Below are 11,403 nucleotides of genomic sequence, written 5' to 3'. Positions count from 1 at the left end.
TAACTACCACATACACAGGCAGTGAGAGTTCAAGATAGTAGATGGGTGGCCATCTAGAAGAGTAGGAAGAGGCAGGAAGTGCAGGAGTTTTTGGGGTGTGTGCCACTCTCAAACCATACTCAGCTTTGGAGACTGCTGGGAGTAACATTACCTTGAAGGAGTGCAGTCCAGACCATGGCACCAATGGGCAAGGGACTGCACAGGAGGGAACAGCAAAGAGCAAAAATGCAGTCATTATAGGAGATTCCATAGTTCGGTGGACAGACAGGCATTTCTGTTACCATCAGTGTGAGTCTCGCATGGTGTGTTGCCTCCCTGGTGCCAGGGTAAAGGACATCATGGAGAAGGTACTTAATATTCTGGAGGGGGAAGGAGTGAGCCGAAGGTTGAGGTACATGTCAATACCAACGACATAGCAAGGGCAGGTATTGAGGTCCAACAGTTAGATTTTCAGGAGCTAGGGAGTAAGTTAAAAAGTAGGACTTCAAAGGTTGTAATCGCTGCATTACTCCTAATGCCATGTGCTAGCAAGAGTAGAAATAGGAAGATAGGGAGGATCAATATGTGACTTTAGACATGGTGCAGGAGGGAAGGCTTCAGATTCTTGGGGCATTGGGACCAGTTCTGGGGCAGAAGGCACCTATTCAAAAGGGATGGGTTGCACCTCAACAGGACTGGGACCTTCGTCTTCGTGGGGTGGTTCACTAGTGTGATTGGGGAGGATTTAAATTAAACTGGCAGGGGGATTGGCTCCAGCATATAGATGTAGAAAAAGAGACTAAGGAGCATAAAGGAGTGAGAGTGTTGGATAGTACTAGAGAAGGACATAATACCATAGAACATTACAGCGCAGTACAGGCCCTTCGGCCCTCGATGTTGCGCCGACCTGTGAAACCATCTGACCTACACTGTTCCATTTTCATCCATATGTCTATCCAATGACCACTTAAATGCCCTTAAAGTTGGCGAGTCTACTACTGTTGCAGGCAGGGCGTTCCACGCCCCTACTACTCTCTGAGTAAAGAAACTACCTCTGACATCTGTCTTATATCTATCACCCCTCAACTTAAAGCTATGTCCCCTCGTGTTTGCCATCACCATCCGAGGAAAAAGACTCTCACTATCCACCCTATCTAACCCTCTGATTATCTTATATGTCTCTATTAAGTCACCTCTCCTCCTCCTTCTCTCCAACGAAAACAACCTCAAGTCCCTCAGCCTTTCTTCGTAAGACCTTCCCTCCATACCAAGCAACATCCTCGTAAATCTCCTCTGCACCCTTTCCAAAGCTTCCACATCCTTCCTATAATGCGGTGACCAGAACTGCACGCAATACTCCAGGTGCGGCCGCACCAGAGTTTTGTACAGCTGCAGCATGACCTCGTGGCTCCGAAACTCGATCCCCCTACTAATAAAAGCTAACACACCATATGCCTTCTTAACAGCCCTATTAACCTGGGTAGCAACTTTCAGGGATTTATGTACCTGGACACCAAGATCTCTCTGCTCATCTACACTACCAAGAATCTTCCCATTAGCCCAGTACTCTGCATTCCTGTTACTCCTTCCAAAGTGAATCACCTCACACTTTTCCGCATTAAACTCCATTTGCCATCTCTCAGCCCAGCTCTGCAGCCTATCTATGTCCCTCTGTAACCTACAACATCCTTCGGCACTATCCACAACTCCACCGACCTTCGTGTCATCCGCAAATTTACTAACCCACCCTTCTACACCCTCTTCCAGGTCATTTATAAAAATGACAACTAAGAAGTACTTCAAGGAATACAAAGACAGGTTTAGAATGCAGATATGTAAATGCACAGTGTGGTGAATAAGGTTGGTGAGCTACAAGCTCAAATAGCCGTGTGGGAATATGATGTAGTGGCAATAACAAAAACATGGCTTAAAAATGGTGAGGACTGGGCATTTAATATTTATGGATACGAAGCGTTCAGAAAAGATAGAGAAGGAGAAAAGAGAAGTGAGGTGGCAGTACTGATTAGAGAAGACGTGGTAGTGTTGGAAAGTGAGGAGGCCCTTGAGAAGGTCAAAGACAGAATCCATTTAGTTAGAATTGAGAAGCAAAAAAGGGGATGATCACACTACTGGGGGTATTCTATAGACCTCCAAATAGTGAGAGGGAGATAGAGGAGCAAATCTGCATGGAAATAACATAGATGTGCAAGAGAGAGAGAGAGATAGCACTGAAACAGGCCACCGAGTCTGTGCCGACCATCAACCATTTATACTAATCCTACATTAATCCCATATTCCTTACCACATCCCCACCTTCCCTCAATTCTCCTACACCAGGGACAATTTACAATGGCCAATTTACCTATCAACCTGCAAGTCTTTGGCTGTGGGAGGAAACCAGAGCACCCGGCGGAAACCTACATGGTCACAGGGAGTACACCGCACAGGCAGTACCAGAACCGAACCCAGGTTGCTGGAGCTATCAGGCTGCAGTGCTAACCACTGCGCCACTCATAGAACTATAGTGTGGTGATATTGGGGAACTTTAATTACCCAAATATCGAGTAGGATAATGTTAAGAGTAAAGGGAAAGGAGGAGGAGGAATTTCTGAAATGTGTTAGGAGAACTTCCTTGACTAGTATGTTCTTGGTCCAACTAGGAAGGAGGCACTGCTGGATCTGGTGCTGGAGAATAAGGCGGGCCTAATGGACCAAGTGTTTGTGGGGAAACATTTAGGTAAGAGTGATCATAAGGTTTAGATTAGCAGTGGCGAAGAACAAGGAACAATTTAAAGAAAAACTTCTAAATTAGAAGAGGGCTAACTTCAATGGGATGAGAGGGGATCCAGCCAGGGAGAAATGGAACCAAAGACTGACAGGAAAAATTGTAAAGGAACAATGGGTGATCTTTAAGGAGATGTTTCAGGTACAGGCTCAGTACATTGCACCAAGGGCAAAAGGTAAAGGAAACAAAGCCAGGGCTCCTTGGATGATGAGGGTGATAGAGAATATGATGAAAAGATGGTGTATAATGCCTGTCAATTGAATTCTTAAGTGAGAACCAGGCCAAATACAATAAGTTGAGAGAGTAGTGAAGAGGAAAATACGACTGGCAGTGAGAGAATATGAGAATAGAATGGCAGTTAATGTAAAAGGGAAACCAAAAATCTTCCAAACCCATGACCTCTACCACCTAGAAGGACGAGGGCAGCCAATGCATGGGAACATCAGCACCTGCAAGAGCCCCTCCAAGCCACACACCATCCTGACTTGAAACTATAAACGCCATTCCTTCACTGTCGCTGGCTTAAAATCCTGGAACTGCCATCCTAACAGCACTGTGGGCATACTTACACCACATGGACTGCAGTGGTTCAAGATCAAGAAGCTCATCACCATCTTCTCAAGAGCAATTAGGGATGAGGAATCATGTGAACGATTAAAAAGAAATTCATGAATTAGCAGGACTCCAAACCGCAGCTCAGTGTCTGGTAAATCAGTGCAGCCACCTTGCCCCTTTCTAACTAAACCACTTCATTAAATTAAACCCTTACAATCAAGATGGCGCTATTTCTGCCCGTGCTGGAATCTAATATTAATGAAGTCTTTACAATGCACTTAGAAAAGCACAGTGTAATGAGAACATGTCAACATGGTTTTACTGGAGGGAAATCCTGTATGACAAACTGATTAGAGCTTTTTGAGGATGTAACTAGTAGGGTTGATAAAGGGGAACCAGTAGATGTAGTATACCTGGATTTCCAAAAGGCATTTGATAACATAAAAGGTTAATAGGAAAGGGCTCATGGAGTTGAGGGTAATATATTAACATGGATAGAGGATTGGTTAAGGGACAGGAAGCAAAGAGTGGGCATAAATGGGGCACTTTCAAGTTGGCAGGCAGTAAATAGTGGAGTGCCACAAGGATCAGTGCTGGGGCCTCAGCTATTTACAATCTATATTAATGACTTAGATGAAGAGAGAGTAATGTATCTAAGTTTGTTGATGATACAAAGGTAGGTGGAAGGGTAAGCTGTGGGGAGGACACAGAGAGGCTGCAGATATATAGACAGGTTAAGTGAGTGGGCAACAAGATGGCAGATGGAGTATAATTTAGGGAAGTGTGAAGTTATTCACTTTGGTTGTAAGATAAGAAAAGCAGAATATTTTTTTAAAAGGTGAGAAACTTGTACGTGTTGATGTTCAAAGAGACTTGGGTGTGCTTGTACAAGGAACACACAAAGTTAACATGCATGTACAGCAAGCAATTAGGAAGGCAAAATGCATGTTGGCCTTTATTGCAAGGGGATTGGAGTACAGGAATAAAGAAGTCTTGCTACAATTATATTAGTGAGATCACATCTGAAATAGTGTGTACAGTTTTGGTCTCCACATTTAAGAAAGGATATACTTGCATTTGAGGCAGTACAGCGAAAGTTCACGAAATTAATCTGTGGGATGAGAGACTGAGTAAATTGGGCCTATATTCTCTGGAGTTCAGAAGAATGAGAGGTGATATCATTGAAATACACAAGATTCTGCAGGGGCTGAATAGGATAGAAGCTGAGACATTGTTCCTGCTAGTCGGGGCATCTAAAATACCAGGGCACAGCATTAGCATAAGAGGCCAATCATTTAGAACTTGGATGAGGAGAAATTACTTCAGAGTTGTGGATGCTCCAACATTGAATACATTTAAGGCTGGGATGGACAAATTTTTGGTGTTTCAGGGAATCAAGGGATTATGGGGAGCAGGCAGGAAAGTGGAGTTGAAGCCCAAGATCAGCCATGATGGTGGAACAGGCTCGATGGGCCGAATGGTCCACTCCTTCAGCACATCCGGGTGCCTTGCCCTATACTAAGATGGCGGCCACGTGGCCTCTGATTGGTTGATCTGCCCCATCCCATTACGTCACCAAGGGCAAAGCCGTTGTTCACGCAAGCGCACGGCTTGCAGCGAGGAGATGGCGACCAACGGGATGGAGGTGGAGCCCGCAGGTCAGTGAGTAACCGGCTGTCACCAGCCTTTGGAGTTGCGGTTCTCGGTATTGGTGCAGTGAGCGGGCCGGAGGGAATCTCGATGCTCTCCGCACCCCAGCGCGGCAGCTTGGTCGCCATGGCGCTAATGTCGTCGAAGCCGGAAGTTGCTGGCGGAAGTACCGCCTCCAAAGACGGCTGATTGGTTGGCTGGTTTGTGGATTCTGTTGCTGATTGGTTACAACACACCAGCGTCAAACCCCAGAGGTCTGAAAACATTTCCCCTCCTCCCCCCACTTCCCCCCCTCTCCCCCACCCCACTTCCCCCCCCTCTCCCGCACCCCACTTCCCCCCCCATCCCCTTCCCCCCCAATCCCCCCTCTCCCACCCCACCTCCTTCCCCCCCCACCTCCTTCCCCCCCCACCCCCTTCCCCCCCCACCTCCTTCCCCATCCCCTCACCCACCCACCCTTAACCCCCCGTCCTCCCAGTTACCCCCACCCATTCTTCCTCAATTCCTCACCCACCCTTCTTTAACCCCTCATTTCCCCTCACCCACCCCTTTACCACCTCATCCTTCTCCATCAGAGAGAGAGTTTTAAACTGAATATTGGGGGCAAGGGATCAAATTTGAGACAATATGGTAAATCAAGAAGTAGAGACAAGGCAAGAGAGAAAGGTATTAATATGGGAAATGATAGACTGTGACAGGAAGCGATAGAGCGTATAAATCTAAGAGTAAATCAACAGATAATGCCAGAGGTTACAAAAATAATAAAAGGACACAACTAAAGGCTCCGTATCTGAATGCACGGAGCATTCAAAACAAAACAGATGAACTGAGAGCGCAAATAGAACAAAGAACAGTACAGCACAGGAACAGGCCATTCGGCCTTCCAAGCCTGCACCGATCTTGATGCCTGCCGAAACTAAAACCTTCTGCACTTCCGGGATCCGTATCCCTCTATTCCCATCCTATTCATGTATTTGTCAAGATGCCTCTCAAACGTCTCTATGGTACCTGCTTCCCCCACCTCCCCCGGCAGCAGGTTCCAGGCACTCACCACCCTCTGTGTAAAGCACTTGCCTCACACATCCCCTCTAAACTTTGCCCCTCTCACCTTAAACCTATGTCCCCTAGTAACGGACTCTTCCACCCTGGGAAAAGCTTCTGACTATCTACTCTGTCCATGCCGCTCATAACTTTGTAAACCTCTATCATGTCGCCCCTCCACCTCCGTCGTTCCAGTGAAAACAATCCGAGTTTTTCCAACCTCTCCTCATAGCAAATGCCCTCCAGACCAGCGACCCGGGTTCAATTCTGGGTACTGCCTGTGTGGAGTTTGCAAGTTCTCCCTGTGTCTGCGTGGGTTTCCTCCGGGTGCTCCGGTTTCCTACCACATGCCAAAGACTTGCAGGTTGATAGGTTAATTGGCCATTATAAATTGCCCCTAGCATAGGTAGGTGGTAGGGGAATACAGGGACAGGTGGGGATGTGGTAGAAATACGGAATTAGTGTAGGGTTAGTGTAAGTGGGTGGTTGATGGTCGGCACAGACTCGGTGGGCCGAAGGGCCTGTTTCAGTGCTGTATCTCTAAACTAAACTAAACCAGGCAACATCCTGGTAAACCTCTTCTGTATCTTCTCCAAAGCCTCCACATCCTTCTGGTAGTGTGGCGACCAGAATTGCACGCAATATTCTAAGTGTGGCCTAACTAAAGTTCTGTACAGCTGCATCATGACTTGCCTATTTTTATACTCTATGCCCCGACCGATGAAGGCAAGCATGCGGTATGCCTTCTTGACTACCTTATCCACCTGTGTTTCCACTTTTAGTAACCTGTGCACCTGTACGCCCAGATCTCTCTGCCTGTCAATACTCCTAAGGGTTCTGTCATTTACCGTATACTTCCCACCTGCATTAGACCTTCCAAAATGCATTACCTCATATTTGTCTGAATTAAACTCCATCTGCCATTTCTTCGCCCAAGTCTCCAACCGATCTATATCCTGCTGTATCCTCTGACAATCCTCATCACTGTCCGCAACTCCACCAACCTTTGTGTCGTCCGCAAACGTACTAATCAGACCAGCGACATTTTCCTCCAAATCATTTATATATACTCCAAACAGCAAAGGTCCCAGCACTGATCCCTGCGGAACACCACTAGTCACATCCCTCCATTCAGAAAAGCACCCTTCCACTGCTACCCTCTGTCTTCTATGACTGAGCCAGTTCTGTATCCATCTTGCCAGCTCCCCTCTGATCTCATGTGACTTCACCTTTTGTATCAGTCTGCCATGAGGGACCTTGTCAAAGGCTTTACTGAAGTCCATATAGATAACATCCACTGCCCTTCCTTCATCAATCATCTTCATCACTTCCTCAAAAAACTCAATCAAATTAGTGAGGCACGACCTCCCCTTCACAAAACCATGCTGCCTCTCGCTAATAAGTCCATTTGTTTCCAAATGGGAGTAAATCCTGTCCCGAAGAATCCTCTCTAATAATTTCCCTACCACTGATGTAAGGCTCACCGGCCTATAATTTCCTGGATTATTCTTAAACAAAGGAACAACATTGGCTATTCTCCAGTCCTCTGGGACCTCACCTGTAGCCAATGAGGATGCAGAGATTTCTGTCAAGGCCCCAGCAATTTCTTCCCTTGCCTCCCTCAGTATTCTGAAGTAGATCCCATCAGGCCCTGGGGACTTATCTACCTTAATGCTTTGCAAGACACCCAACACCTCCTCCTTTTTGATAATGACTGAGACTCTCTGCACTCCCTTCCCAAGGCTCATCATCGACCAAGTCCTTCTCTTTGGTGAATACTGATGCAAAGTACTCATTTAGCACCTCACCCATTTCCTCCGGCTCCACACATAGATTCCCATCTCTGTCCTTGAGTGGGCCAACCCTTTCCCTGGTTACCCTCTTGCTCTTTATATATGTATAAAAAGCCTTGGGATTTTCCTTAATCCTGTTTGCCAATGACTTTTCATGACCCCTTTTAGCCCTCCTAACTCCTTGCTTCAGTTCCTTCCTCCTGTCTTTATATTCCTCAAGTGCTTCATCTGTTCCTAGCCTTCCAGCCCTTACAAATGCTTCCTTTTTCTTTTTGACTCTTCTTTGGCCTCCTTATCTCGAGAGACAATGGGTAAGTGCCTGGAGGTGGTCAGTGGTGTGTGGAGCTGCGCCTGGAGTGGCTATAAAGGCCAATTCTAGAGTGACAGGCTCTTCCACAGGTGCTGCAGAAAAATTTGTTTGTCGGGGCTGTTAGTCAGTTGGCTCTCCCCTTGTGCCTCTGTCTTTTTTCCTGCCAACTGCTAAGTCTCTTCAACTCGCCACACTTTAGCCCCGCCTTTATGGCTGCCCGCCAGCTCTGGCGAACGCTGGCAACTGACTCCCACGACTTGTGATCAATATCGCAGGACTTCATGTCGCGTTTGTAGATGTCTTTAAAGCGGAGACATGGACGGCCGGTGGGTCTGATGCCACTGGCGAGCTCGCTGTACAATGTGTCTTTGGGGATCCTGCCATCTTCCATGCGGCTCACATGGCCAAGCCATCTCAAGCGTCGCTGACTCAGTAGTGTGTATAAGCTGGGGATGTTGGCATCCTCGAGGACTTCTGTGTTGGAGATATGGTCCTGCCACCTGATGCCAAGTATTCTCCGGAGGCAGCAAAGATGGAATGAATTGAGACGTCGCTCTTGGCTGGCATACGTTGTCCAGGCCTCGCTGCCATAGAGCAAGGTACTGAGGACACAGGCTTGATACACTCGGACTTTTGTGTTCTGTGTCAGTGCGCCATTATCCCACACTCTCTTGGCCAGTCTGGACGTAGCAGTGGAAGCCTTACCCATGCGCTTGTTGATTTCTGTATCGAGAGACAGGTTACTGGTGATAGTTGAGCCTAGGTAGGTGAACTCTTGAACCACTTCCAGAGCGTGGTCACCGATATTGATGGATGGAGCATTTCTGACGTCCTGCCCCATGATGTTCGTTTTCTTGATGCTGATAGTTAGGCCAAATTCATTGCAGGCAGCCGCAAACCTGTCGATGAGACTCTGCAGGCACTCTTCAGTGTGAGATGTTAAAGTAGCATCGTCAGCAAAGAGGAGTTCCCTGTTGAGGACTTTCCGTACTTTGGACTTGGCTCTTGGACGGGCAAGGTTGAACAACCTGCCCCCTGATCTTGTGTGGAGGAAAATTCCTTCTTCAGAGGACTTGAACGCATCTGAAAGCAGCAGGGAGAAGAAAATCCCAAAAAGTGTGGGTGCGAGAACAGCCCTGTTTCACGCCACTCAGGATAGGAAAAGGGTCTGATGAGGAGCCACCATGTTGAATTGTGCCTTTCATATTGTCACAGAATGAGGTGATGATACTTCGTAGCTTTGGTGGACATCCAATCTTTTCTAGTAGTCTGAAGAGACCACGTCTGCTGACGAGGTCAAAGGCTTTGGTGAGATCAATGAAAGCAATGTAGAGGGGCATCTGTTGTTCGCGGCAATTCTCCTGTATCTGACGAAGGGAGAACAGCATGTCAACGGTCAATCTCTCTGCACGAAAGCCACACTGTGCCTCAGGGTAGACGCGCTCGGCCACCTTCTGGAGCCTGTTCAGAGCGACTCGAGCAAAGACTTTCCCCACTATGCTGAGCAGGGAGATTCCACGGTAGTTGTTGCAGTCACCACGGTCACCTTTGTTTTTATAGAGGGTGATGATATTGGCATCGCGCATGTCCTGAGGTACTGCTCCCTCGTTCCAGCACAGGCATAGCAGTTCATGTAGTGCTGAGAGTATAGCAGGCTTGGCACTCTTGATTATTTCAGGGGTAATGCTGTCCTTCCCTTTTCTTTTTGACTAGGCTCACAATATCCCGTGTTATCCAAGCTTCCCGAAACTTGCCAAACTTGTCTGTCTTCCTCACAGGAACATGCTGGTCCTGGATTCTAATCAGCTGACATTTGAAAGACTCCCACATGTCAGATGTTGATTTACCCTCAAACAGCCGCCCCCAATCTAAATTCTTCAGTTCCTGCCTAATATTGTTATAATTAGCCTTCCCCCAATTTCGCACCTTCACCCGAGGACTACTCTTATCCTTATCCACAAGTACCTTAAAACTTATGGAATTATGGTCACTGCTCCCGAAATGCTCCCCCACTGAAACTTCGTCCACCTGGCCAGGCTCATTCCCCAATACCAGGTCCAGAACGGCCCCATCCCTAGTTGGACTATCTACGTATTGTTTCAAGAAGCCCTCCTGGATGCTCCTTACAAATTCTGCCCCATCCAAGCCCCTAGCACTAAGTGAGTCCCAGTCAATATTGGGGAAGTTAAAATCACCCACCACCACAACCCTGTTACCTTTACATCTTTCCAAAATCTGTCTACATATCTGCTCCTCTACCTCCCGCTGGCTGTTGGGAGGCCTGTAGTAAACCCCCAACATCATGACTGCACCCTTCCTATTCCTGAGCTCCACCCATATTGCCTCGCTGCATGGCCTCTCTGAGGTGTCCTCCCGCAGATCAGCTGTGATATTCTCCTTAACCAGTAATGCAACTCCCCCACCCCTTTTACATCCCCCTCTATCCCGCCCGAAGCTTCTAAAACCTGGAACATTTAGCTGCTAATCCTGCCCTTCCCTCAACCAAGTTTCTGTAATAGCAACAACATCATATTTCCAAGTACTAATCCAAACTCTAAGTTCATCTGCCTTACCTGTTATACTTCTCGCATTGAAACAAATGCACTTCAGACCACCAGTCCCGCTGTGCTCAGCAACATCTCCCTGCCTGCTCTTCCTCTTAGTCCTACTGGCCTTATTTACTATGTCCTCCTCATTTATTTCACTAGCTCTCCTACTGCTCTGGTTCCCACCCCCCTGCCACACTAGTTTAAACCCTCCCGAGTGACGCTAGCAAACCTTGCAGCCAGGATATTAATGCCCTTCCAGTTTAGATGCAACCCGTCCTTCTTGTACAGGTCCCATCTGTCCCTGAAACCCTCCCTTCTACACCAGCTGCTCAGCCACGTGTTTAGCTGCACTATCTTCCTATTTCCAGCCTCACTGGCACATGGCACAGGGAGTAATCCCGAGATTACAACCCTAGAGGTCCTGTTTTTTAATTTACTACCTAACTCCCTCAACTCCCCCTGCAGGACCTCATCACTCTTCCTGCCTATGTCATTGGTACCGATGTGTACCACAACCTCTGGCTGTTCACCCTCCCCCTTCAGAATTCCCCCTGTCCGTTCAGAGACATCCTTGACCCTGGCACCAGGGAGGCAACATACCATCCTGGAGTCTCTTTCACTTCCACAGGAGCGCCTATCTGTGCCCCTGACTATAGAGTCCCCGATAACTATTGCTCTTCTGCGCTTTGTCCCTCCCTGCTGAACAACAGTGCCAGCCGTGGTGCCACTGCTCTGGCTGCT

General features: G+C 47.6%; 1 protein-coding gene across 1 annotated transcript in view; it reads left to right on the top strand.

Annotated features, from left to right (window-relative positions):
- Positions 1-4,889: 4,889 nt before the first annotated feature.
- Positions 4,890-11,403, top strand: part of cops6 (COP9 signalosome subunit 6) — a 94,056-nt gene continuing 87,542 nt past the window's right edge. The window contains exon 1 of the mRNA XM_068023855.1: positions 4,890-4,977. Within this exon, the coding sequence (XP_067879956.1) occupies positions 4,944-4,977 (34 nt within the window). The 5' untranslated portion in view covers positions 4,890-4,943. The remainder of the gene's footprint in view (positions 4,978-11,403) is intronic.

This window comes from Heterodontus francisci, chromosome 48 (genome assembly GCF_036365525.1).
Source record: "Heterodontus francisci isolate sHetFra1 chromosome 48, sHetFra1.hap1, whole genome shotgun sequence".
NCBI lineage: Eukaryota > Metazoa > Chordata > Chondrichthyes > Heterodontiformes > Heterodontidae > Heterodontus > Heterodontus francisci.
The sequence above is the reverse complement of the archived record's forward strand: the minus strand, read 5'-3'. Positions and strand labels throughout refer to the sequence as shown.